General features: G+C 48.8%; 4 protein-coding genes across 6 annotated transcripts; all 4 read right to left on the reverse strand.

The window, feature by feature from the left end:
- Positions 1-713: 713 nt before the first annotated feature.
- HOXD8 (homeobox D8) lies at positions 714-2,115 on the reverse strand. 3 transcript variants are annotated; one of them, XM_058028212.1, is made up of 3 exons: positions 1,996-2,115; positions 1,575-1,722; positions 714-1,009 (listed from the first exon to the last, which is right to left on the reverse strand). In XM_058028212.1, the coding sequence occupies exons 1-3, from the start codon at positions 2,113-2,115 to the stop codon at positions 714-716; spliced, it is 564 nt and encodes a 187-aa protein (XP_057884195.1). The 3 variants fall into 3 exon arrangements, with proteins under 3 accessions (XP_057884195.1, XP_057884194.1, XP_057884193.1); XM_058028211.1 differs by having other exon boundaries at positions 714-1,006; positions 1,575-2,115; XM_058028210.1 differs by having other exon boundaries at positions 1,575-2,115.
- A 4,936-nt stretch (positions 2,116-7,051) lies between these two features.
- HOXD9 (homeobox D9) lies at positions 7,052-8,529 on the reverse strand. The gene is made up of 2 exons (XM_058028218.1): positions 7,863-8,529; positions 7,052-7,293 (listed from the first exon to the last, which is right to left on the reverse strand). Exons 1-2 carry the CDS (start codon positions 8,527-8,529, stop codon positions 7,052-7,054), a joined length of 909 nt encoding a protein of 302 aa, XP_057884201.1.
- A 4,112-nt stretch (positions 8,530-12,641) lies between these two features.
- HOXD10 (homeobox D10) lies at positions 12,642-15,074 on the reverse strand. The gene is made up of 2 exons (XM_058028267.1): positions 14,333-15,074; positions 12,642-12,919 (listed from the first exon to the last, which is right to left on the reverse strand). Exons 1-2 carry the CDS (start codon positions 15,072-15,074, stop codon positions 12,642-12,644), a joined length of 1,020 nt encoding a protein of 339 aa, XP_057884250.1.
- A 7,839-nt stretch (positions 15,075-22,913) lies between these two features.
- HOXD11 (homeobox D11) lies at positions 22,914-24,394 on the reverse strand. The gene is made up of 2 exons (XM_058028258.1): positions 23,788-24,394; positions 22,914-23,214 (listed from the first exon to the last, which is right to left on the reverse strand). Exons 1-2 carry the CDS (start codon positions 24,392-24,394, stop codon positions 22,979-22,981), a joined length of 843 nt encoding a protein of 280 aa, XP_057884241.1. The 3' UTR covers positions 22,914-22,978.
- Between the last annotated feature and the right edge of the window lie 3,552 nt (positions 24,395-27,946).

Below are 27,946 nucleotides of genomic sequence, written 5' to 3' on the forward strand. Positions count from 1 at the left end.
TCCCCGCTGGCCGCTGCTTGGACAGCGGTACCGCAGCTGCTCGCAAAAAGCAGGTTTTATACACAATGCGCCATTTCCAAACCCCGCAGAAACACCCAGCATCGGAGGAGAGACGGGGGAGACTCTGGATGTTCCTTGAGGAGTAGATTACAAAAGGAATATAGAGAGGCCGATATATTTTATAATCGAATAAATTCAGTTTATTTTAATCAAATATTATAGAAGAAGGTTAAATATATTCCTGTGATATTGTATTCAAGATTATTAATTTAATTTATTCAACATAAGATAAAAACAAGAATTAAAATAGTACAAGTGCACTTGTCTTGATTAATAAAGCATTGTTAAATGTCTTACTTATTAATATTTATTATTAGGAAGTTTATGTCGTTTCCCACAATCACCGTCCATTAAGATTGCAAATATATATATATATATATGTATATCATTAGAAATTTATTGCTAGAAACTCTGTATCAAATTTGAAAAAATAAGTAGAGGAAATGTTAAATCTAGAGATCGTTCTGGATACGCTAATAAACAAAATAAAAGCACAAACAAGTGAAGCACCCGAAGCAGGTAGATGTCAAACGGAGGGATATGGGGTCACTCGTCCCACGACAAGATCACGTAGAGGTGTGGATGAGCCGACATGTCGGGCTTTAGCCCTGCTTATTTTTGATTGACTTTCACAAAGACATTTGGGGCAAAAATTAATTTGTCTGGTCTTCAGCTCTGTCTTCTTCCAGATCATGTGCTTCCTTTTTGGCCTCCCCTTCCTTTCCCTCCTGTCTGGAAGCGGGGAATTTGTCCTTGTTGTTCTCTTTTTTCCATTTCATCCTCCTGTTCTGAAACCAGATCTTTACCTGCCTCTCGGTGAGTCCTAGTGCGTGGGACACCTCGATCCTTCTCTTCCTGGTCAGATAGGGGTTAAATAGGAACTCCTTTTCCAGCTCTAGAGTCTGGAATCGACTGTATGTTTGTCTTCCTCTCCTCCTACCCGGCGCTGCTGTTTAAAACAAAAACACAGGGGTTTGGAAGTTGCTGTGGCCGTTCAAAACAAGGCGCAGGCAGGCAGCGAGGACCCCGGTGCCTCCGGAATCCCTCGAGAGAAGCGCCACAGAACCGCAGGGAGAGAAGGCAGAGGGCACAGAGGAGTCTAGAGCTTTGCACTTGAGTGAGAGGAACACAGCGACAGTAAATGCACGAAGCGCCTCAGCTGTCCTCCTGCATAGGATGCTGCGGGGTCACTTTATCATCTTGTACACCACCCCCTTCCCGACCCCGCACCCTTCCACGGGAGACAGGCGAGCGTGTCAGCTGCGCCTCGGCGTCCGACAGGCGTCTCAAAGGCTGCTCCTGGGTCGGGAGCTGCCTGCTGCAGGGGTTTCTGCTTGCTCACTGCATCTCTTTATTATCGCAAGGCACCGCGGTGATAGGACTCGCGGTGAGAGAGGTAGGGAGTGGGGGAGACAGAGGCAGGGAGCGAGAGTCAGCGAGAAAGAAGCAGGAGGAGGAAAAGAAAGTTTCAAACTCAGACGTGAGATGGAAGCAAATTTTTGACTGCGTCCAACCTTGTGGTCTCATCCAGGGAAACATTTGAGCAGGAGACGAGCTCTGATTTAAGTGGTCTGGTTCCTCGCCAATATTAGCACTGGACGATTTACAGTCAGGATATTGTACCAGCTCGGCCTCTTGCTGTGTCGTAAAAATCTGCTGTCTCTGTAAGTTATCGTATCCGTAAAATTTAGCGGGCTCCCCGTGACAGGTAACCCCGCTGCAGGGGGCAGGAGGCGGAGGCGCGGCGGGGGGAGGAGGAGGCGGCTGGTAGGCGGCCGTGGGGCTCCCCCCGGCCGGCTGGTAAAAGTCCGGGCCCGCGCCGCCGCCGCCCCCCGCCCCGCCGGGCGCGGGGTGCGGGAAGCCCGCGGCGGCCGCGCCGTTCCCGTAGAGCAGAGCGGCGGCGGCGGCGGCGGCGGCGGCGTGCCGGCCGCTCACCTCGGGTGCGAAGTGACAGTCGTAGTACGGGGAATTGATGGCTTCCCCCGCCGCCGCCGCCGCCGCGGCTGCCGCCACCTTGTACTTGGAGTAGAGCGGGTTGACAAAGTAGGAGCTCATCGGGGAGGGGGCAGCGGCGGGCGGGGGCTCGGGGCGCTGCTCTCGCCGCCGCCGCCGCCGCCGCCGGTGCCTCTACGCCGCGCTCATGCCGCCGCCGCCGCCGCTGGCCCGTGCGCTCCCCGCTCCTGCTCTCCGTGTATGTGGTGACCAGGACTGGATTATAATCGCTCCCAAAATGACCTGCCTCACTGCTTTTACTATTTCCTATTAGGCACACAGCAGCCCGCGCACGCACACACACACACACACACACACGCTCATGAGCTCAGGGGGGACTTTTGGCTTCAGTTTACATGTGCCGCTCCTCGGGCAAGAAAAAAACTCGGCCCAGCCCTGCCCGGATCCACCCCGGCCGCGGCAAGCCCGCTCCCCCCGCCGGTGTGCGCTCGCTAGGAGCCGCTGAAAGGCCGGGCGCGCAGGGGCGAGGCGGCCGCGCAGATCCCGCGCGATAACCGCGGGCGCGCTGCCCGGGGCCGCGCCGCCCGGCTCAGCGGGGCTGCACTGCCCGCAGCGCGGCCTGCACCGCGGCCGGCGAGGGCAGAGCCCCGCAGAGAAGCCGATGCCCACCGCAGGGGCTCCGGGGTGCAGGCGAAGGCAGTGGGGTGCCCGTGGGGCGGCACCGTGCAGCGGCAGGGCCCCCTTGCCAACGAGGCCTGCGGGTCATTTCCTTCCAGGCGAGCGGATCGCTGGGAAATGAGATGCACATTTACCCTTGACGCCTTGCACGCATGGCTGAGGCTCCAGGTTAATTGATACTTAATGGAAATCATGCCTATGAATATACTTTCCATCATTTCACCCTTGGTGGACGTCATTACCGAGGCAAAGAGAGGGAGGGGGGCGAAAAAATAAAAATGTGTGGGTGAACGGTTAGCACCGCTCGGGGACTCGGTCCGAAATAAGCGAGCCCTGTTGGCCGGGAGGAAGGAAGAAAAGCGCTGCCCAGCAGGCTCGGCGCTGCCCCCGCCCGGACCGGCCACCCCCGTGCCCCAAGAAGCGGCGTCTCCAGTCCTCTCTTTCCCGCTTCGTCTTGCAGTGGGAATCAGATTTTTGGAGAGACACCCTCAGGAACTCGAGTCCGCCCTATTTTGGAGAGAGACGAAAAATGTAGGTGAAATATAATACAGGCCCAGCCAGAGCCACGTGTGACCGTCTGATGCGAATTGACAAAAAAATCCTTGTGGTTACATAAAAGGCATTTCAGGCTCCTTCCCCATCGCGCCCCGTTCTTCCACCACCCCCCCGTCTCCAGGCCGATTAACTCGCTTTGTCTCGCTGACCAGCCCGGCTGCCCCGCATGTGAGCACCCCACGGGCCCTGTGCCCGCAAGGACACCCTTGCCCAAGCAGGGGCCCCGGGGTGCACGGCTTTAGGAACTCGCGGAGGCTTAGGGACCCCCGGGCAGCCCAAGGAAAGGCGGGGGAGGCGGGAAAGGCCCGGGCACACCCACACGGACACGGACACGGACAGACAGCAGCAAAAGCCCTTCGCCAGAGAGCACAGGAAGGCAGGAGGCAGGGCCTGGCAGGGGCTGAGCGGCGGCATAGAGACACTGCCTCACCCTGCGGAGGGGCACAGAGGGGCAGTGCCTGCTTCCCGCATCCGCGCCAGACACCCCCGGCCCTATTCCTGGGCGTTGGTTCCGCGGGCGGCCCGTCCGTGCTCGTCCGTGCCCGCGGTGCCCAGGCCGGGCCGCGCTGCCCGGGCCGCGGGCGCGCAGGGCGGGCGCGGCGGCCGCGCAAGGGTGGAGCGCGGGCGCCCTCTGGCGGCGCGCTGCGGCAGCGGCAGGCGGCCCCGCCGCGGGCCGGGAACGCGAACTGCGGAGCGCCGCGGGGCCAGCGCCACCGGCTCTGCCTTCGCTGCCTGCACTGGGGCTGGGTCCCTTCTTTTTTCTTCTTTTTGATTCCTTTTTCTTCCTTTTTCTTCCTTTTCTCCTTTTTTTTTCCTCTCTCCCCCCTTAAGTTTACAGTGCCATTTTCTCTTAGCACATTTCGGTGACCCTCTTTTATTTTTTTGCCAGAGCTATAATTAACTGCATACAAAGAATGCGCCTCGTTTACACATGGCAGCCAGGAAAGACGCCTGTGCTTTGAAGACGACTGCTATCGCGTTTTCGATCATGTTCCCCCACATATTACAGCATTAAATCTCCATGTGTGGTAGTTTCAGAGTTATACGTTTTTGTATTGAAGATGTTATTTTGTTTGCCCGCGCTTTTATGTATTTATGGATTGATTTATGTAAACAAAAGTAAAGATGAATCTTTGTTCACCCCCTCCTTCATCACACATGCCTGTGAATTATTCGGTATAACGCGTGTGCACGAGACTGTGCATATGTGAAAACATATATTAACACAACCAACGGGCAGGAGTTAAAATATTCTGTTTGACACTAAAAGTAATTTCCGTAGATGAACTGCGTTTCATCGATCGAGATGTTTGGTTTTCTTTCTGCCATTTTGAAATAAATGCACGCGATATTAAAAACAGGTAAACAAAAGGAAAAAATATACGAGGTTAAATGTGTCAATCTGCTTGATATGAAATATTAAAAGATGATGTGGGCTTGGTGAAAATTTCTTAACAGAGCCTCTGCTGCGATCAACACAATGCAGTTTTGTGTACAAGGATATTGTTTATGTGTTGTTACAGATCACACACACATCCCATCCCCCCCCCGCCATGGGTATTTGCGAAAATATTGAGGCTGGCATCATAGGATTCATTGCAACAGAATATCCAATAAAATACATTTCAACAAATAAGTGGACTTCGTAAAATCTCTGTTTCGTGACCTTCAGGTCCTTTTTGAGTCTGTTGCCTTGGCCCAATGCTGACATACTGAAATTTATAGTCCGAGGTTTTAAGACCTAGTTTGTCTGCATTTTTTTGCCTTTTTTCCCCCCTAACAAACACAAACATCAAAATAAGGTGCTTTCAAAGAAAAGTGCCATAGCATATCGTAAACTCATTAGGTCCAGACGTCTAGCCATCTCAATGGTTTTATTATACCACGGTTCTTCCTGTTTTAAAAGAATTATAGGTATCTTCTCGACAATGGATGGGAAGCAATGCAACACCTTTTCCTGGCGGTGCATGCTTTTGCTTTCTTTTTTCTTTTCTTTCTTTTTTTTTTTTTTTTTTTTTTTTTTTTTTTTTTTTTTTTTTATTCACAGAGGTAAAAAACATTAAACACCAGGTCTCTCAGCTCTCCCCTTAATCTTGAATTAACCGAACTGCTCGTAAATATTTACGGGTCCTTCATTTTAATGGTTGCTCTTTAAACAAAGCATTTTTTACAATGAACTTCATCTCAATTATCTTGATAAAGTCATGTGTGTTTATAAATGCAGAAGGCATGAGGCGCGTCGCTAAATGAGCTCTCGCCAACAAAGCCGAGCGTTTGGCAGCAGCAGTGTCCCCTCCAGAGCTTCCAGCCTCCCGCTTAAAGAAAGCAGAGGTTAGAAGCGACCCAGTAAGGAAAAACCCCAGGAATAAAACCCATGTTTAACCGAATAGGCATCACTGTGTGCCCTTGGCTCCTGCGGGCCGGCGTGGAAGCATTTCCTGACCGACCCCAAGGGATCGCTGGTACCTGAGGGCCGGGCACGGCGCGGCCCCTCGGCGCTGGCCCCTGGCAGCCCCCCGCAGCAGCTGCGGCTCGGGGGCCGGGGCAAGGTGCCGGAGGTGCTGCTGGCCAGCTCGGCCTTTCCCGCCATCCCGGCCTTTCCCGCCACCCCGGCCTCTCCCGCCACCCCGGCCTCTCCCGCCATCCCGGCCTTTCCCGCCATCCCGGCCTTTCCCGCCACCCCGGCCTCTCCCGCCACCCCGGCCTCTCCCGCCAGCCCGGCCTCTCCCGCCACCCCGGCCTCTCCCGCCACCCCGGCCTCTCCCGCCGGCCCGGCCCGCGGGGGCTGCGCGGGGCTGCGCGCAGGGCGGGCGGCGCGGGGCGCATCGCGAGGGGCGCACAGATTTCTGCTCTCACCGCAGCGCTGTCGTTGGGTCACGGCAGACTTTATTGTGTAATAAGTGACAACAATTACAAGAGGTCCGTGCCGGAGCCACGGAGCGAGCGGGTAATGAGTACAAGAGCACCGCGGGCAGGGACGGCAGCGCCGGGGCACCGGCAGGGCCAGGCCTACGGCGAGCGGCTCCGAGCGTGACACAGCTCCTAACAGTGCACTAAGGGGGGGAAGCAGCTCGTGGCCTCTCTGTGGCATCTATTGCGAAGGATTCAGACCTAGAAAGCAGAAGTTTGGGGAAAGATTTCCTCTTAGTAGGTCGTGGACAGCACAGCAACCCCCATTGATTTAAGCGGCTGTAATTTAATATGTATTTTATTACCGTAATTATAATTAATTTCCTTACCTTTATTTTGGCAAAATAACTATCTAGTCTACATCACTTTTAAGAAACATGTCAAACATTTAACATCAGATAGAGTTCCCAAAGCTAACGTGCACTCACAGTATTGTCATCTAAATGGTCTGGGAAGGAGGAGGGGAGTATCAAGAGACTGAAAAACACGTTGTCGAGCAAGACAAAATTTCCAGAAATACCTGACACAGACCACGTTTCACTTCTACCAAGGAAAAAAAAAAAAGCAAAAAGAGAAAAGAAAAAAAAAAAAGCGCGATTGATTTAAAATCCCTGGGGTGGAGTGGCGCAGGAGGAGGAGGAACGTATGGGGGGGCTAAGGGTGCAGAGAAAGAATAAAACCAAACCAAAAAAAAAGGGCAAACCAAACCACAACCAAACCCCCAAAACCCCCCCGCACAACCAAACAAAAACAAGCAGCCACAACCCAAAACCAAAAAAAAAAAAAAAAAAAAAAAAAACAACAAACCCTCAACAACCAAAACCCCACACTGCCCCGATAAAAATCCAAACTCAAAACTAAATCAATAGTCTCCAACTACGTTTCCACCCCAGCGTTATTCTCCTTTATTGCCTTTCTCCTTGTTCATCTTTTTCATTTTCATTCTTCTGTTCTGAAACCAGATTTTGACCTGTCTCTCTGTGAGGTTTAAAATCCTAGCTACTTCGTAACGGCGGTCTCGGGTGAGGTACATGTTAAACAGAAATTCCTTTTCCAGTTCCAGAGTTTGATACTTTGTGTAGGGACAACGCTTTTTCCTCGTTGAACGAGCGTGGATCCAGTTTGCTGCAGGGTTATCTGGAAGAAGGGAGGTATATAGGGAACGGGGAGGGGGGGGGAGAGAAAGGTCGTTAAATTAATTTAACGAAGGATGGACTGTTTTCACAACTTTGGAGGAATTATCATAAAAGCCTTAATGCCCCAGTCTGTTTACTGTACAAATGATGTCTTGATGGTAGGTGGTTATGTGGAGTCTTTTATGGGTGCTTGTTGCTGCTTGCGCTGGGGTAGGCGTCTAGACGTTTTTATAGGTTAGTAAAACTATCAGTTTTGCACATTCGAGCCTTACAGGTTTCGGCAATAAATCAAAGGGGCAATTTCTTTCTTTCTTTCTCTCTCTCTCGCTTTCTTTCTTCCTTCCTTCCTTCCTTGCTTGCTTCCTTTCTTTCTTTCCTTCCTTCCTTCTCTCCTCCTCTCTTTTTTTCTTTCTTTCTTTTTCTCCCTCTCTCTCTCTGCCGCTATTCCTCTCTATTTCCCCCACTCCCCGTTTTGTTTTGATTGTCTTTTTCTTTTATTTTCTTTTTCTTGTCTTTCTTTCTTCCTTTTTGGGGGTTTTTTGAGTTTTTTTGGGGGTTTTTTTTACTTACTTGGGTCAAGTTGCTGCTGCTTCTCCTCTTTCAGGTCGCTGCTCGGGCTGGGGTTGTGGCTGCAGGCGGCGGGCTCCTTGGCGCTGCCGGCAGGCGCTTTCTCCCGGGACTCCTGGAGGAAGGAGCTGCACGTGTACTCGGGCACACCGATCCCCTGGGACTCCCGAGACGAGGAGCATTCAGTCCTTTTGGAGGAGGAGGAAGAGGAGGAGGAAGACGAGGAGGTGGCTGCTCCCGTCTCCGGCTTTATCCCGTAGTGGCGCCCGTTGGAGGAGCCGGAGCCGGACGCGGAGCCGCCGCTGCTGCTGCCTCCGCTGCCGCCGCCGCCGCCGCCGCCGCCGCCCGGGAAGCCCGGGAAGGGCTCGATCCAGGAGCGCACGTAGCGGCCGGCGTCGGCTGCCCCTAAGTGGGGCTGGTGCATGTAGGGGTGGTAGATCCCGGTCATTGCCGCAGACGGCTGATGGTGAACAGTGGACCAGGAGGTGGAAAACACGGTGGATTTTGGTGCAAAGCTACAAGAGGAAAAATCTGAACTCTCTGCAACACCTGATGGCCTGGAGGTCGCACTGTGACCTCCCTGGACGAATCTACTCCCATAAACTTCTTCGCTTTCATGGCCTATGAGAGAATCGACATAATAGTTACTTATGGTGCCACTAGACGACATTTTAGGCTCCCCTCTTAGTCATATAAAAGGTTACACTGTTAACTGTATATGATACCCTCCCGGAGAACAATCGTAGTATTTTGCAGACTGCAACCCTCAACCATTGGTTGTGGAGCCCACGTGATCATATTTACCAATACTGCGAGTAAATCAATCCGCTAAACTGGGGCTGCTGTGATTAAAAAAAAAAATCATCATCAACAGCGGCCCCGCACAGCGCTCCGCACCGCCCGCGCCCCCGCACGGCTCGGGGCCACCCGCCCTGCCCTGCCCTGCCCTGCCCTGCCCTGCCCGCCCTGCCCGGCCTGCCGTGCCCCGTGTGCCCGGTGTGCCCCCTGCCCGCCCGGCCTGCCCGGCCCTCCCCGCTCTCCCGCCTGCCCTACTTGCCCGCCTGTCTGTCCGCCTGTCCGTCCTGCCGGCCCGGGCGCGGCGGGCGTGGCCGCGCTGGCTGCCCACGGCCGCGGCGGGCGCGGACTATTTCTTCACCTTCGCTGAGCGATTTCTGCCATTCATTTCTTAATCAATGAGAGGCAGGGTGTTTAAATAAATCCAACAGCCTTGGCTTGCTAATCACACTCCAAGCTGCTGAGGGAACCCGCTGGGAAAGGGGGATTCTTGCCTGTAAAAACAAACCATCGCAAGCTGGGACTGTAACGACTTCTCATAAAACAGGAAAATGTTACAGTAAAAGCACATTGCGGTACTTCCATATTTCAGAGCATGTGCGGGTATTATTATCCTCTCCCCTCACCCCCGGACAGAAAGTTTCCCTGGAAAGGATACACTTTTAAAAAGAGATGCCCATTGTGTTGTTTTAAAACAGGTGGAAGACCTCTGTAATGATTTTATGCCTTTCAATAAAAATTTTATGAGGTGTATTTGATTATAGATTAATGTGTCCCTAATAAAATGGACGGATGGAAACAGCAAAGCCTCTGTCTCCGAGCACGACTGACGTGTGGCTGAACACATGCTCCTCTGTCTGCGGAACTTCGGGGCTACACAGCGTTCACAGAGCCCCCCTTTCGGGTGTGCAGCGCGGCCCGGCAGGGACGCGGGCACAGACAGCGCGGAGCAGGCGGCGCGGCCGCGGGCAGGGCCGCACGGGCGGGCGGGCTGCGGGCCGCGGGGCTGCCGCTGACCCCAGCCCGCCGGCAGAGCTGTCTCCTCCGCCCCTAGCTCAGGGGGAGCCACGTTCAATGCCTGCGTGACGGGTTTTTTGCCCCCTTCTCTTTCTCTTGCATGCCTTCCCTCCCCAGCCTTCCCTTCCCTCCCGGCCTGGTTTTTCTTGCCCGAGCGAAAGGACGCCCCGTTAGTACTGAAAAGTGGATTACCCGTGGTCTTCTGCCCACGCCTGCTTCCCCGGGCGAGGGACGGTGGCTGTGTCGGGATCTGGAGGAAACGCAGAGAGTTAGTGGCGAGCCCGCAGCACGGCCCGCCGGGGGCACGGACAGCAGCGCTGGGAAAACACTTCCTACTCGCGGGCAGTTATGAGGAAGGGACTGAAATTCCTGTTTATTTAATGATTTATTGCTCTCCTAGGTTGTTTTCTTCCTTTTTTCCCTTTTTTTTTTCCTTTTAATTTTTTTTCCTTTTCCTTCGCTATTTTTTTTTTGTGTGTCTTTTGGCTTTAGCATTTTCTTCTGCCATTTTATAATTTCTATTTCATTGTTTTCTAGAAGCTGGGTTTGTGATATGGCAAAGAATTGCCCCTCGTTTCAAAGAGATATAAATTGGTAAAGCAGGCAGATTAGAGTGAGCCTCATTTTTACATACGTTAAACTCTTGGTATGGAGCCAGCTATTTACTTCTCACTGCCGAAACTTCTTTGGTGGTGTAGCGAGTACCTTTAAAGGAAAAGAAAAGGCCGTGCGAATGTATGCAATATTTACGGGGTTGTTTTGTGGGTTTGGGGTTATTGGGGGGGATATTTTTTAAGCATCGTTTTGATGTTTGTTTTCGAAAAGGGAAGGAGCACAAAGTACCTAGGTGCTTGCGGCTCTCGCAGCTCCAAAATGATGATGCCTTGGTTGGAGGAATATATAGCCTCTTCCCTCTGAGTAAATGTGCACATGAGGAAGTACTGGATTAAATTAAATATCAGCGACGAAAGAGCAAACAGAATGCCACCAACAGCATTATGAGCAGTGTCTGTCACCAAGTCGCAGAATATTGGCACTATCTTGAGTTTTATTTCTAGATTTAGAAAGAGCTTAGGGGAGAAATGGGCGTTGATTGTGAGCAAGCTGGTTTCCCAGCGCCAGCAGTAGCCACGCTACTTTTGCAGTGCCCGTTTGAAGGTGAAAGTATGCCCAAGCATTTGCACTTCAGTTTGAAGTCATGTTCATTTGCAAGCTATTTGCAGTTCTACTGAGTATATGTGCTCGCATTCGCCCGCTCCCAGCACACGTACCTTCCTCAGCTGCCAGCGCAGAGCCCTGCCAATACTATTTTTCAGCTATGTACAGAAAGGGTTAAGAGTCGTGAACGTCATTAGCTGGATGTGTGCTACTAAAATGGAATTGCGCGAAATAAAACGATCTCTGAGCAAACAGAAACGGTGCAGGGTGACAAAAGTGGGTCTGAAGAGGCTGGTGTACTTTTGTGAGCACGCCTGGGAGGGTTTCTGCTCGAAAAAAGCCAACCTCGCCAGATGCTGGCAATGTTTTGAGGGAATATTTTTTCCATCCACGGTCTTCTGAAAGCTGTTGAGCCGACCGAAAACCGAGCTCCTTAACATTTACTTATACCTAGCTTTGCATTTATTATGGAGGTTTTTTGTTGGTTTTTCCTTTTTCTTTTTTTTTTCTTTTTTTTTTTTTTAGTGAGCAAAGACATGAAATCAAAGTCTGCACATTGTAAGCACGGAGACAGTGCTATTTTTTAAATCAACGTATGAACATCAAATAAAATGACACACATATTCCTGACAGCTTGTAGTAGAAAGATATTTTTATCACTTACCATTTACGAGTTGTACGAGTTGATTGGATGAGGATGTCCAGTTAAGTCATAATATTTTACAACTTTTTTATCTGTCCTCTTTTTTTTTTTTTCTTTCTTTCTTTCTTTTTTTTTTTTTTTTTTTTTTTTTTGTTTGGTTTGGTTTTTTTTTTTTTTTTGTTTTTGTTTTTTTGTGGGTTTTTTTTAGTTTTTTTTTTCTTTTTTTGCATTCAGTTTGTCAGACTGCGAACATCACACAACATTTTATCAAGTAATCAGTTGTTTACAGATACATTTATAAATTAATTTGGTATACATCATTTCCCGGCCCAGTCTCCACCCCACCCCGTAGGGAAAAGAAAAAAAAAAAAGAAAGGAAGGGGGAAAAATGGAGGAAAAGAAAGAAAGAATGCCAGGCAAACTCACACAAAGACCAGAATATGGTAAAAAAGGTACACCAGTCCAAAAAGCTGTTGACAGAGAGAGATCAGGAGACCAACCTGTATCCGTGCTTCAAACATTTGTAGAAAACCAAAGGAACCGCAGTAGTTTACAGAGTTTATTGCATTATACATGCAAACAGAACATGCACAAGAAGGACAATTTGCTGCTGAACGACTACTATTCCACATATGCACCACAAGGAAATGTCTACAATGGAGAAGAAGGAAATATTCCATTTTACGAAGGACAATCTCTAAGTTCATTTGAGAGGATAGTTACATTATAATGTGCTTCTCTTTCCCCCCGCCCCCACAGTTTCCCCCCACTCTTTTTCTGAAAGTATTGAATGTACTCAAAATGTTATGGCCCGTGTAACAGCCCCACATAAATACCATTTTGTTAGTAAAAACATGAAAAAGTCACATTGCTTGGATGTTCGACAGTTCCAATAAGTTAAGACCAAATGATAATATTCAATAATAGTTACCCTGCATTACGATGAGAACAAAAATAAATTACACGTGCTAGGTTTTATATATACTCATCATAGTAATACATATTCACTTGCAGCGCTAAAAGAAGGACGAAGAGTCACATTCTATCAGAAAACAAAACAAAACAAAACAAAACTGGAAAATGCCGGGTTTTGCCAGAGTCTCTCCTGCCTTTATCAAGTGGTGGTGCTGTGCCCATTCCTCACTGGTGCCCCCCCCCGGGGTTAGGGTTTAAGAGAAGGTCAGATTAGCGGTCAGTTCCCGGATTCGGTTCTCCCTGCTCATCTTCTTGAGCTTCATTCTGCGGTTTTGAAACCAAATCTTGACCTGCCTGTCAGTGAGGTTTACGCTCTTACTGATCTCTAGACGGCGCTCTCGAGTGAGATACATATTGAATAAGAACTCTTTCTCTAATTCCAGTGTTTGGTGTTTAGTATAAGGACACCTCTTCTTTCTGCCACTCTTTGCAGTTAACCAATTGCTTGTTGGAGTATCAGACTTGATTTCCTCTATCAAAATCAAAGAAGAAGAAGAAAAAAAAAATCAAAAATACCTCAGACTGTTAGAGTGTACCCTTGGCCATGACCCCTCCTCTGCAGTGTCTGGCAGATATGGTGGATGTGGGCATTGCCCAGCGCCCGGCTGAGGCGTGGGCTCAGCCAGGGGACCTGCGGCCAGGCTGGGCTCGCCTGTCCCCAGCCCTGCGCCCTGCCCTGCGGCCACCCCGCTCTCCTGCTCCTGCCAGGAAGGGTCTCGCAAGTTTTCGGCCGGCGTTTAACATTTCAACAATATTTAACCTGCCGTCCGCCCCATGGACACATCTAAACGGGTCTAGCCTCGCCATGGCCGACCCGGGCTCCCACGACAATTGCCACGGGAATATTCCAATTACAAAATAGGCTCGCACTGTATTTTGAAGCAGCATCCCCACACACATCAGCTGAATCACGCAAGCACACCTATAAACAGATATAGACATTTCCCAGGCAAAATGATATACAAGAAATTACGACCCCCTGTCTCGGATTTTTTTTTTTTTTTCATTTTCCTTTTGGGTTTTCTTTTCCCCACCAGAAAGAAATCTCCCCCACATGAAGCTAGACCTGTACTACTAAACATAATTGAGATAAAGAAATTCTCAATGCACACAGAGGATAAAAATTGACCTAGAGGTTGCAAAGTACATTTTGATAGCAGAAAATTTCTCGTTTTGGGATTCTTCGATACACGCCGTTCGAAAGAAAGGCGTTAGTGCACTTTAAAAGGGAAAATAAAATCAGATGCCACCACTTTCAGGTTTCAAAAGCATTTCAAAATACTGGTGCACTTTTGGAGACCAAGCCAAGGTTATCTAAAGCACCACATTGAAATATTCCACCCTTGGACCAGGCAGATAGCGGGCTGCTGTTTTCATTGTGCATTTTTTCCAACTTTACCCAGTCTGGTAGCACCTATTCCTCACCTATTTTAAGAGGATCGTAATTAACTTTAAATGCAATCAAACCGCAGTAAGGCTCAGTGGAAAAAAAAAAAAAAAAAAAAAAAAAAAAAAAAAAAAAAAGGCGAAATACTACGAGAGAAAAGTTGAGCTGCTCGTATTTTACAACCTCCAGACCCGCTTTTTTTAGAGGTATGGGGCTGCTTTTTGCTGCTGCAGCGCATTACGGAGCACACGGCTATATTCCCCGCATCACAGAGGCTGTCTGCGTGCACGGGAGAGGCAGATCTCTACGGAAAATCTTTGGACCGTTTTGTGAAGCATTTTTGCCTGCCAAAATCTTCAGAGAGACAGCACCTGCAGCCCGATACTCCTTAGCATTAAATGTGATGGCTGTGATGCTCGTTAGTATATTCGAGCGTGCTTTATGGTGCTGGCGTGTTGGAGTTACACCACGGCACGGCTTAAACTCGGTAATACAGACCTTTACTCTCCTTCTCCTGGACTTCTGGGCTGGACACGGAGCCTTCGGGCAGACAGCTCCGCTCCTCTTGCAACGTGGACTTGGGCTCGGGACTTTCCACTTGAGAGACTTTAGCGGTGCTGTCTTGGTTGTTCGGGTTTTCATTCATTTTCTTTTCCAGCTGAAGTTGAGCAGATATCTGCGGTTTGGAGCTGCCGCGAGGGTTTAACTGTAACATTACAGTTGAACTCGTTTCAGGGCTATTATTGTACTCTTGGGTTTTCCCAGTGGCGTAGGTCTGGCTCAGTCTAAAATATCCTGGGACAGGAACCTCGGGGTTCTCAATGGGGCATGATTCAGACACCAGCCTCTGGTAGGAAGGGACGTCTGCAGAAATGAGTTTGGATCTCTTATCGGAATACATGCAGCAATTGCTTTCTTCTTTAATATTTGTAGTGAAGGAACAAGTGGGGACCTGCTGTGTAACAGGTTGCTCTATTCGACAAGATCTGTTCGGGTCTGTCCAAGTGTCTACTTGAGGTATATAAGGATGTACATTCATACCCATATTTTGGTGATTAACTTCTCTCTTAGCCAGAGACGGAAGGAGTCCACAGGTTTGCATCCCATACGTCCCAATGTCTGTGCTAGGTGGCATATACATGCTGGCGCTGTTGGAGTAGAAACTGTCACTCCTGCACGCACTGATGAGAGAATCTACTAAAAAAGTATTAGCGGCAGGAGAGCTGTTGGGAAAGGACATTTTGGGGCGGAATTTGAGGAAGAGAGATTGTGTCCTTTGTAGGCTGACATCTCTAGGAAAACATTCCCGTGTAATTGCGGATGCCTCCGCGCGACCACATGACAGGCGGGCCAATGGCAGCGCCCGCCGCCCCGCGCGCCGCCGCCCCGCCGCTGACGCGCCCCGCCGCGCCGCCCCGCCGCGCCCCGCCGCGGTCAACAGCGCCCCCTGCGCCGCCGCGCCGGCACCGCACCGCGCCGCGCCCCCGCGCTGCGGCACCGGCCCGCGCCGCGCCCCCCCGCGCGCCGCGCCGCGCCGCGCAACCTCCGCGCCCGCCCGGCCGCGGAACCCCCGGCGCGGAGCGAGCGGAACCGCGCCCGCCCGCCATGGCTCCTGTAAGAGCCCCGCCGCTGACAAGTGCGGGGACAAAAGGTTGCGGGATTTATTAATGCGTATTAAGGAGAATCAGGGGCGATCAATAAAACCCTCATCTACATTCTCGGGCTACTCGGTAATTTTCTTGCTTCTGAAGCTTTTTCAAGAGTTATACCCTCTGTTGCCGCGCACGGGAAGATATTTTATTAACAAATCAATCGAGACTTTGTAAAGGATAAGATTAATAGTTAAGATTTAGCATAATGGCGTTCGCGTTATGAATTATTGAAAATTATACTATTGATTTTTTTCCTAGCTGCTAACCGAGAAGGTCAATTTTTGTTTTAACACAAATCGTCAAATATTAAAAGGTGGACTTTTGTCATAACTCGAATTTTATAGGGAAGCCACATTCCTAAAATTATTTTACAATGCTCTCTCCCGACCGCCTGGGAAGAAAAAAAAAAAAAAAAAAAAAAAAAAAAGAAAAGAAAAAAAAGAAAAGAAAAAAGAAAAAGAAAAAAAGTGGGTTTTTCTCTTGCCCTGCAAACCGAAAGCATCAAAAAGGAAATTTCTCCTTCTGTAGTGTTGCTCATCAAAAAAGCATGCAGAAACTCAAGTCCTCACTGCAACTCCTTTAACTCCTTTAAGCAACTTTTTCTGTCTTTTTTTATAAGAATGATGAATGCATCTGTATAATAAAGCAAACAAACAGCAAAGAGAGCAACCAACAGAAGGCAACACTAACTGTCTACATGGCAGATCAGAGTTTTCCGTCCCAACATTTTAAACGTGTTTTATTGTTTTTCCTCCCACTCCTTAGCCGTATTTGCACCCGCAGCTACTACATTTTAAATAGTGGCGGTAGAAACTGTTTATTACTCTTTATAGTTTTATTTTCTTTTCTCTTTCCTTTTTCTTTTTTCTTTTTTTCTTTTTTTCTTTTTTTCCAAACTGGGGTATTTCTTATCTGGGACCAATGTTGTCAAGGACCCTCATCCACACAAAGTGAACTTGTTGATAATTTTTGTTTGGGACTCGTTCGCCTGTTTATTTTGGGCCTTTCTACCATCAAAACACCCTTTCAGATCCCCAAGAGCAGGCAGCACATGAAAGGATTTTTAAAATTTTAAATGCGTCTTTCGCACACTTACAAACATGCGTTTTCCACCAGCGTGGGTTTGAATTTTTCCTCTGTTTCCTGGCATTTGGATGTTTTTGTACTTTACCGTACACTTTAGACCGCTGGAAACAATAACCCTATTTAAAATTTCGCGGTGGTGGCAATGAGACAGACCTTTTAAAACCTTATCGCAGCTGTTCAAATACAACATCATTGTCAGGTTAAGAGCCAGCGTCTTTTATAGCTGCGGTCTCCAGCTCCTGGGTTGCCGGAGAGTTTAAATATTACCTTCGTAATATTCGCTGCTCGCAGGCTCTTTCGGCAGCATCCCCTGCGCCTGGCGCAGCCCCTGCCCGCCCCGGGCACGCTCGGCCGGCGCCGCGGGCTGAGCCGAGCCGAGCCGAGCCGAGCCGAGCCGAGCCGAGCCGGGCGCGGTGGCCACGTAAGATCATGATCAGAGCCATGGCTAAGACTCGCCTGCGCCGCGGAGAAGCCGCTGCGGAGCCCACGACGCTCCCTGCGAGCGCCGCGTCCCCCCCCGCCTCGCCTTCTAGCAATTTCCTCCTCTTCAACAACAGCCTGGACAACCCACAGAGTTTAAAGAAACAAAATACTATTTTTCTTGACGCAGTTTAAGGCTCGACTATTAAATCTAATCAGGAATTTTATGCCCATCAAATGGTTCTTTCATAATCTTTATTTACACTGTAAGAAAAGGGGTCCCAGAAATATCCCGGCTCGAAGTATCAGCCCAGAGGTTTGCGGCGGGTTGCGCCCAACAGTAAAGTTAAAACAATAAGCAAATGCTGAGCTGCTTTCCACGCCGGCCTCGCTGCTGCTGCTGCTGTTGCTGTTGCTGCTGCTGCTGGAGGAGCTGAATTCTGGGCTCCTGATTAGACATGAGGGCTCTTTGATTTTTTGTAATTGAAAATATTAATTTCATGCATGTCACTACACGGAAACTCAGATGACTGTTGTGATTATAGTAATTTAAATATTGCGTTCAGGACTGGCACACGGCTCCATAAGACCCTTCGCTCACGGTAAATCATGAGGGATTTAAAAACGGGCAGCAATTTTTTATTGAAAATGAACAGTAGAAAGTTTAAGTTTGATGTAAATAGAAGTTGAATAAACATGCGAGAGCCATTGGGGAACTGGGGACTTAGGCTCTGGGCATTTAATGTCACTATTGTTTTAAATCATATTAAAATGGAATAAAGTAATTAACATTAATAAATAAATCAATATTGTGCAATAAATGAGATATACAATCTACATTAATATAAAGGTTTTGCTCTCAGAGCCCCATATTTTTTAGAACGAGGGTGAAAAAATGCCCCAACCAATGGGTCCATGCAGATGTAAATTACTGTTTGTAATAAAGCATAGGTGGACATTACAGTTTTCTCCTCTAGCAAATGTCAGGGCTAAAAACTGGAGGTTACCAGACGTGGCAGCAGGGCTTAATTTTCACTGCCTTATCTCCCTGAACCTTATTACTGGTGATATGATTATGTTTTTGTCTCGGCTGTGCCGAGCATTCTCATAGTTGCAATTTGCTGTGTTTGTGTCCCATTATGCGAGGGGGATGGGAGAGGGGTACGGAAGAAGCCAGATATTTTGCAGATGCCTTCAGTAACAAAGGTATTGCGAGAAATGTCTTATTTTTAAAATAGGCTGGAACCCCGGAAGCTTTTAGTAAATTTCCTTTGATTTACTTGATTTCACCATTTTATTTAGGATGTCTTTAAACGCGCTGACTGTATATTTTATGCCACGCTGTTAAATTGCAGGGACATTGAAGAATAGTTTTATTTAAGAAAAAAAAAATTGGTACGATATTGTGATCTTTCTTCTTTTAATAAAGCAACTGTCACGCTGCCCAGATTTCTCTGTGCCGTATTTTCATAGAAAGAGTCTGCGTCTGGGCTCAGACTCTCTAGATTTTTTTGACTGAGGTAAGGGGACAGACAGGACATACTGATGACACTATGCTTTTTCCTAAATATGAAATCCTATAAAATAAACAAAATAGCACGCTGATCTTTTCTTCAAAGGTGTTAATTCTGAGCTTAAGCATCGCCCACTAGCACTGACCGTACGCTCAGCTTCGCCCTGAACCCCAGCACTTCTCCTATTGAATTTCCATATTTTTGTGCACACAAAGGTGCCTGAGTGTGATGAGATTTTAGCGTGTATATTGGTGGCCAGTTCCGCCTTCAGCCTCGGTATTTGTGCGGCATATTTATCTTTCGGCGGATTCCTGCCGCATTTATATTTTAATCGGAAAATAAGCAAATGCCCTTTTCTTTCTATGTAAAGGACAAGTCCAAAGACATTTGGAAATAGCTCACAATCTTTTCTATCTAGAGGAATTTAACTGGGAAAAGGATAAAAAGGAAAAATAGAAGAGGTTACAGACAGACTCGCACAGAATCATCACATTTACACAATGGTTAAAAAAAGAAAAAAAGGAAGAAAGCGGCGTTTCCATGTTCTCTTGTATAGATATAATTTTCCAAAATTAACAGCGCACCCAGGTTCCCATCACCCGTTCACATTCTCTGCCTTCGGCCTCACTGTGATTGCGAGGGTTTCGAGCACCTCGTATGGAGCCTGATGGGCTCGGGGTTGGTGCGGGCTCCCGCAAGGAGCCCCCTCATGCCAAGGAAAACAAACACCTAAACTTCGCTGAACATTTCACCCTAGCAAAGTGTAGGTCCACCGAGAGACCGGGGCATTTTCCTCCGGGATACGGCTCTGCCTGCGAGGGCTACCTCTGGCGTCAGGGATCCCAAGGATTTTGGATTGTACAATGCCGGTTTATTGCCGCCGGAAAGGCTATTTCTAGGAAAGTGTTAACAATGAACTTCTAAAAAGGGAAAAAAAAAAAAAAAAAAAAAAAAAAGAAAAGAAAATAAAAAAGAAAAAGAAAAAGAAAAATAAACCACACACCAACAATCCAGCAGACAAAGTGCCAACAAATGCGTTCGCGAGAGACTGGGCTCTAAAAAATGCGGAATATGGCTAAGCCAACATGAAATAGATTTCGATGAATTCTGCAAATAAGCAGAAAGCAGCGAAACCCTTTCTTTCCTGAGATTCTGACCAGAAATCCACACTGGAAAGAAAAAAAATCTTAAAACAAAAAAATTTCTCAGAAAGACAGAACATGCTCGGTCGCTGGAGAACGTCCAAGAAATTCATAAGAATGACTTTAATTCTGTAAGCTCTACTTTCATTTTAATAGATCTCCACAGCACTTTTAAAGAGAGGGACTTCATTCAGCAATGCCTTGGAAAGGTGATGTTAAGATATTAAAAATATCTTTTCTCTTTACTCTCACTGTCTTTCTTTTAAAAATAAGCATGCTCAGGAGCTAATGTTAATCTTGCCTTTAAATAAAATACGTTTTTAACATTATGTTTTCTGTACCTAGAGGTTTATCTAAAAAAATCCGCCAGTAAGAATCAAAGATAAATTGTGGAAATGCATATTTTTTATATTACTTTTGTTCCACCCGCGTTAAGGCTGTCCTTAGAAGAGTAGATAGATTTTCGTTCTAGGGAACGAATTCTGAATATCTTTGGGATTTGATTTTTTTTCCTTTCTTAAAATTATGGGATTTTTTTTAAAGCTCGGATGCATTATAAAAGATTACGACCCAAAAAAAAAAAAAAATTCTTTTAAAGTGGCATATTTCTCCAGCACGTCACGGTTATGGGTTATTTGTTTAATAAATCTTTTTGATGCTTTATTTTCTCATTTGGAAGGCCCTGAAATCTTATCGTTACTTATATATTAGATATTTTATTAGCAGCGGAATTATTATTAGGGGGGAAAGAGGCAGGAGCGGCGGAGGCTGCGGCACTGCAGCGCCCGGGCGCGCCCTCCTGTGGCCGCTGCCCGCCAGGCACCGCCAATTTCCTCCGCTCCCGTCTTTCTCCTCCGCGCCGTTCCTCCCCAGCCGTGCGCTCCTTCCCTTCCTTTTTGATAGAAACTTAGCACCGCTATCATTGAGCATTTAGGCGCGATTAGTGCTGGGGTGTCTCGGTTTCCGCGGCCCGCTTTTGCGGTGTCTTGGCGTTTTGAAGGCGTATCAATGGGCTGAGATAGACTGTCAAAGCACTGCAGGGAACAGAAAACCAAACGGCTCGTTCTAGCCCTGTGGATTAAGGATCGGGAGACACGCGAGAATTTGGCTGTAAGGTCAGGCAAAATGCCGTGAGGAATTCCCCGCGACTTCGCGCATTTCTAATTAATGGGCTTTGTGGGGAGGCCGCATAGAAATATCGTCTTTGTGCCTAAATTACGAGACATTTCCTACTATTTATTTTCCTCAGCAAACCTCTATTTTTCTTATGAGCTAAAAAAAAAAAAAATAAAAAGGAGAAAAATTACAAAAAAAAAAAAAAAAAAAGAAAAAGAAAAAGAAAAAAAAAAAGAGACATTTTTTGGGGGGGTCGAATTCCCAGGGCGCGGAAGAGAAAGAGAGGGAGGTGAGGAGCCCCTGTGCTCCAGCTGGCAGGGACTGGGGCAGGGCACGCTCACTGCACGACGCCGAGAGCTCACCTCGACCCAGCCGGGATTTTCTTTGCGTTATGATGCATTTGCTAATATGGCCAGCTATGCGGTAAAAGTGTGTGTGTGGCTGTGCGTGTGTGTGAGAGAGAGCGAGGGAGGGAGGGAGAGGGTGAGACAGAGAGAGAGTGGGTGGTGGTTCAAAATAACAGAGGAACCTTAAGGCGCCTAATTATTCAGAAAGGTTAAAGGTGATGACCTTGACATTTTGGAAGTTCAAAGGCATACACTTATGTTTTTCTTGCTAAAGTGTTTTAAATTTTTTTTTTTTAGTCATGCCTCCCTCCTCTTCTATTTCCCTATTTTTTGAATTCTCCGTTTTTTTCCTGACTTAGTTGGCACTTTTGCCTTCCCTGCCTGCGAGAGTAGCGAGAGCCACCTCGTCCTATTCAAAAAAGCCAAATTCTTTTCTCACTCGTCGCCTTTATTGCACATTGCGGAAATCTCTTTTTCGCCCACCAGAAGGTGTATAATATAACCCAATTAAGCTGTTTAGAACCTCGGGTTTTATGGTGTTGTCTAGACAGTTCAAGGTTTTGTAAACAGCCCAGCCAGGTCACGCAAGATAAAGCGGCGAGGAGCGGAGCGGGATCTGCTCCGGGTGCCGGCCCCCGGCGGGGCCCGCCGCGAACGGGAGCGGCAGCGCGCTCAGCCCCGCTCCGCTCGCCCTGCCCGGCCGGCGCGGTTAGAACCACCCCTCTGCTCCCAGAGTGCTGGGGGTGGGTCGTGCTTTTGGTTTAGGGTGGGTTTTTCTTTTTTTCTTTTTTTTTTTCTTTTTTTTTTTTTTTTAATTCAATTTTCTTTTTTTTTTTTTTTTTTTTTTTTTCCCCAACTAGTGCCAATTGTTTATAGCTCCCTCTTGTCTGACTCGCTTGGAGCCCTCAGTCTTTCTGCCTTGCTCTTCACTAACAAGTAAACAGTCATTGGCGTTGGGGATTCTGGGCTTATTCGGAGCCTGACCAGTTACACGAAAAGCCTTTTTCGTTGTTTATAGTAATGGTAGCGCCATCAGAAGTGATGGTCTGCAGACAGCCATGTTGGCTCTGTCTCACAGCGAACGGGGAAGGTACGCATACCTACAAAGGAGACTCAGCCATCTGAACTATTCCTTAATTAAAATGCTTTTAAAAAAACCCGGGTAGCCTTCCTCACATTATTATTTAACTGAACTTGGCTCTAGCCCGGAAAACGCTAAGATCCTTCGGAGATGGAAATCCATACAGTGCACGGAAGTTATAACCTTAACTTTACTAGAAACCATTTATTCACATGAAAAAGACAGTGGCCCATGCTTTTGGATGACAATAGAAACATATATATATATATTTTATATATAGCGAGCGTACATTTACCATCTCTTAAATAAACCGCATTCACTTAAAGGAAGGAAAGTGTTATCCTAGCTCAAAAGCAACAACAGAGCCCCCCCCGAACTCAATGAATTGTAAGCAACAACTACCAGACACACTGCAGGTCCATTGCTGGCACTGTGGGAGAGGGAAAAAAAGCACCTTTGGCGAAAAACACTCGAGAGTGGACAGTTGGATTTACCCTAGCTTGCCCTTATCAGGAATCTGCTCCGCCAAGCCCCGAAATCTCCAGTGGCCATTCAGTGTGGGGAGTTGCACATGAAAATGAAACTTTGAGTTCCGCAGGGTGGATGTGTCAAGTAAACAAATGAACTTTTGCATTCAGATGGTAGGTCAGAGAGACCGACGTTTTCTTTGTTTTTCTTCTTTCTTCCTGTTCTCTTGCCTTTTTAATATTATTTTTATTTTCTTTTTCTTTTTCCTTTTTTTTTCCTTTTTTTTTTTTTTTTTTTTGTTTTGTTTTGTTTTGTTTTTCAAAACAAGGGATTCCCTGTGAAATACTGGAGTCGATCTCTGTTCAGTTTCTTTTCTTTCATCCTTCGGTTCTGGAACCAGATTTTAACTTGCCGGTCAGTGAGGTTGAGCATTCTGGACAGCTGCAGTCTCTTCTCTTTGTTTATGTACACGTTGAAGAAAAATTCCCGTTCCAGTTCTCTTATCTGATATTTGGTATAGGGGCACCTCTTTTTCCTCGATCGCTGGGGAATTGCTGAAATTCAAGACAGAAGAAACTGATTCACGCTGTTGCTACGGACATGCTCAGCTAGGGTTTGGTCAGAGACTTTGATAATATCCCATTGCCTGCAAAGCAGCCCGCTAGCCCTTCAAAAAATATTCCCGACGCTTATAATCTCCGGGTGACTTAGCAAGAAAAGCCAATATTTCCCAACTTCTCCTTAAAAGAGAGCTCTTCGAGCAATACAGAGAGATATTTAAATGGGCTGGAAAAATTCCAAGTTTCTCAAACTCCTCTCGCACACACCCCCCGCCCCAAACAAACGAAGATCTTAAGCTCTAAACCGAAGGCAGCTCTGAGCACTACCTGTGAAATCTCTCCGTCTCCCCCCGATGAATCAACAATTTAATAACAATTAATATCCTCTTCCAAGAATACCTTAAGCCCACCTAAATTGGTTTCCTATCGTAAACACGCTTTACAACGGTAAAGGAAATCTTATAGGATATATAAAATCCTTTGGATGCTTATAAAATTGCACATAAAATGCGGCTTGACAAAGTGTTGGCCTTGTACTCTTGCCCCCAATTTACTACTGATACCTACCTGAACTGTTGCTCTTCTCTGCAACAGCCTCACCAGAAGGGGAATCGGCGCTGTTTGCTGGTGTCACTTTCTTCTCCTGGCTGGAAGGTGTTTTACTGCAAGTGCTGTTCTGGGCTTTCAAGTCGCCCTTCTCGGCGTCCCCCTCGCTCTCGGAGTGCTGCTGGTACGGAGGTCCGGGGGCTGTCTCGTAAAACTGGTCGAAGCCTTGCGGCAGGATGCCGTTCCTCCCCACCGAGCTGTAGAAGTTGGAGGCGGCGGGAGACGGTCCGTGGTGGCCGCAGACAGGGTCCGTTTTGAACAACATTTCCGTCCTCCTGTTCGCGGGCTGCAGAAAGTCTCTGTGCATCACCTCTTCAGCTGAGTAATAAGGAGCATAACTGCCCCTATACTGCCATTTGCTGCGCTCTAATCCGTATTCCCTGAATGCCACTTCGCGCACAGGTTGAACATGAGGTAAATTAGAAGAATAAGGAAAAGTCATTTGACAGGACGACGATTGAGACAAAAAAGAGGGTTTCGTCGAGAAATCTGAGGGTGAGACGTAATAGGCGCACCCTGGCAGATACATATTGGATGTGCCGTGACTGCAATCGTCAAACTCAGTCATGTCTTCCTTTTTGCGATTGCAAGCAACCAGGAGGCTTCAATGCATTGAACAAGATCCATCTATTGCACAAGAGGGTTTGGACAGGATCAACTAAGAAAAAATCCCCACCGTGTGCTGACGTGCAATTCATCTTGATTGATTCTAGTGGTAATTATGTCACGTGACGCGATGTAGAAATGTCCTTATATCTATATCAGCCCTTCGGAAAGGCTCCTAAGATCTCTCCAAAGAGCCCTCCCAGCACGGGGAGGCGAGCGCGCCGTTTGTACAAATATAGCCGGTTTTGAGTCTCATCCTTTCAGCGGGCGATGCGAGGCGCACGTAGGTGGTGCGGATCACCTGGGGCCGCGCCGCCCGGGCAGGCGCCTGCCCACCGCCCCAGCCCGGCGCGGAGCCCCCCGCCCGCATCCCCGCCGGCCTCCCGGCAGCCAGGGGGGAGCTCGGCCGCCCCCGGAGCGAGCCTTGGGGGCTCACGGACCGGCACCCCCGGCTCGGAAACGCGATCGCTTCCTCCTCAGAGGGAGCGATACCCTCCGGCCGCCGCTCAAGCGGATGATGAGCGGGTGGGTGATGGTTCACTCAGGAAAGCCAAGTCCCATTCACACATTCGAGTGTACGACCGGATCTGCCCGCCCGGCTCCTGCAATCCACAGTTGGCATCAAAACCGGTCACGAAATTCAAAGCCTGAGTTTCGATCACCTCGTTTTCCCTCGCTTATAAGCCCAAACACTGCGCACTTGTGTCAGGGCGCCAAACTGAAATGAGAAATACGCAAACAGAACATCTCTCAGCAGCCGCATTTACGAAAGGGAGATACTTTCGGGCTCTCTGTAAGGCAGAGGGCTATGGCAGGAATAGAAGTCCACCAAGCACGGTTTCCTTGGGAAGCAGAGCAGCAGACAAAGTGACCTCTGTTCTCCTGCCTCCAACTCCCACCAAAATGTTCATTTTCATTGGAAGGGAAAAGCAAGACTTGGGAGCTGGCGGCACGCACGGCAGCCTCCAGCCCCGCTCCCGCCCTGCCTTCGAGGGCTCATTTTTGCCAATTTTCCTTCTTTCCTTAAAATATGATTTTATACAGACAAGCACAAACAGGGCCGCAAAGGTTGAAAACAGAGGAGAAAAACGAATACGCGCCAGCAATAGCCTTATACTCGACCAATCCCTCATTCCAGAAACATTTGCCAGCTCTCCATGGGAATGGGGTTTTTCCGCCACTGTACCGCATAGCCAGGTCAGCTCCATCACATGGCGCTCCCCAAATAGCCCCGGAATCTGGGCGAGCTCCCCAGGCCGAGCACGGCGCCTCCGGACACCCAGCAATGCCCGGGCGGAGGCTCCGGCAGGCGGCAGGGCCCGTGTCACCTCCGTGTCACCTCCGCAAAGGCACCTCCGGCTCCCGCAGCCAGCCCAGAGCCCGGCAGGCGGGGAACCGGCCCCGCAGAGCTCCGGGCAAGCGGGGACCAGGCCCGTGGGCTCCCCGGCTCCTCGGGCCGTGCCCGCCGAGCACTCGGCTCCGCTGCTCCAGGAGCCTCCCGCTCGCCCTCGGCCGCGCCATGCGGAGAGGCTCCGGGGGCGGGAGCCCCGCAGCCCGGGCTGCCCCGCAGCCTGCCCCCCGTCCCGACACCGGCACCGGCACCGGCACTGCCCCTCCTGCCTCCCCGGGCTCCCCAGAGCAGCCCGGGGCTGCCCAAGGGCTTCCATGCCGCAGCCCAGCTAGCCCTTTCTAAACATAAAAAGACCAAAGCCAGGCAGATATTATGGAGCTCATTCTTCACATGCCCCCACCGCCGCCTCTTTCTTTCCTTTTCTCTTTTCTTTGTACAGTTGGGTTTTGGTTTTGATTTTTTTTTTTTTTTTTTTCTTTGGTGTCTCACTCGCAAAACACCTCAAACGCCACACATCGCTCTCAGCAGATAGACTCTTGCAAGTTGCAAGTTATCACTAGAAATCAAAGCACAGAACCACCACTCCCTGCCTTAATCAGCTTCCGAGCCCTCTCGGTTCTGCTGCAACATTAAAAACCAGCCTCCCAAAAATGATGTCTGCGCAGTTAAGATGGCTCCTGTGTCACTAATTACCCTGGACCTTGCAGCAAAGCAGGGCAGGGCTCCGTTCGGATTGTGCCCCCCCAAGGTTTCTGATCGCCCATCTCTCCAAGAGAGATGGTTCTGGAAACCTATGGAGCTTCATTTTCTTTACCGTTCAAACAACTAATTGCGCCTTAGCCAGAATCTTTCACGTTCTTTTCGATGCAACAAGCCTAGCATCAGTTGCATTTTGGCGCAGGAGCCAACCGGTTTCAACTAATTCAAGTTCAAAGACATGGCGACGATTTGTTAGTACGAAAGCTCTTTTAGGAAACAATCCTTTAAGAAACGATCTAATTTGAGAAATATGAGACCAATATCACAGCAGAGACCCCGCTGCAATGAGGCAGAGCTGGGGGTGCCCGCCTGCCAGAGCATTTTCACCCCGGGGTCGGTACCAGCCCAGCTCTGAACATCACAATAACACCCCCGCACACTCCCCCCCTTTTTTTTTCTCTTTCCCTTACGCAGATTAAACAGCATCGAAACATAAATGCACATCATGTACACAATCAGGCGAATACTTTACCGTTAGGCGTCTTGAAACATCTGCAGTCGTTGCCTGGAATCACCAAGTATTCAGGTCCAAGAGACATTTCCAAATGCTCTCCGTGGAAATTAAGGCGACTTGCGTAACGTTTGGACTTAAAAATATACCCGGTCCGGCTGGAGAAGATGCGGTATTTTTGTGCCACCCAAGATAAGACACTAACTTGACCTTAACTTTGTTATGGCGCCCCTAGTATCTGGAGAACGTGAACAGACACTGTCTGGCAGCTCTCGTAAAAACCGACTGGAGAAGAGATTCTGAGTCATTTCATTTATTGCCACTACAGTTCTGCAAGAAAGCTTTTCCTCTCTGCCAAACTTTAATTATTTATGCTCTTTTAGGAAGCACAAAGGCGTCCAGAGCCATTCCCAACAAACCAAGTTGCGTTTGCAGCCTTATCAAAAGAGGAGGGATGGAGAGCCTCCTCGAAGGGCTTTATCACGTTTAGGCTGCGGTGGAAATGCAAAGATGTTTATGTTTGAATAAATAAAGGGATGAACCGTCCCCTGCGTGCTGCGGAGGGCCGCGGACGTGGGCGCAGCAAGCGGGTGCCCGCCGCTCCATCCCGCCCCGCACACACCCGCAAAGCCGGCACAGGGGGCACCTGATGAGGCGCCCAAAATAATCCAGTGCAAGGGCGTGGAGTACATCCCCCCGACTCGGGTGCATCTCCTTGCCGCCCAGCCGGCGTGTCGCACACGCTTGTGCACACGTGTGCCCAGGGGACAGCCCGCCTGGCTGGCTGGCTGGGTGTGCGCAGGCAGGGCGCGCCCGCGGCTGTGCCACGCGTGTGTGCCTCCCCACGCCGAGCCGCTGCCCTCGCCCACCGCTGCCGAGGGGGGGATGAGCCCTGGAGTGTGGGCACCGGTGAAATCATGCACCATTCTCTACCGCCGATGTGCCTGTGCGCA

The sequence above is a fragment of the Melospiza georgiana genome, chromosome 7, assembly GCF_028018845.1.
Source record: "Melospiza georgiana isolate bMelGeo1 chromosome 7, bMelGeo1.pri, whole genome shotgun sequence".
NCBI classification, from domain to species: domain Eukaryota; kingdom Metazoa; phylum Chordata; class Aves; order Passeriformes; family Passerellidae; genus Melospiza; species Melospiza georgiana.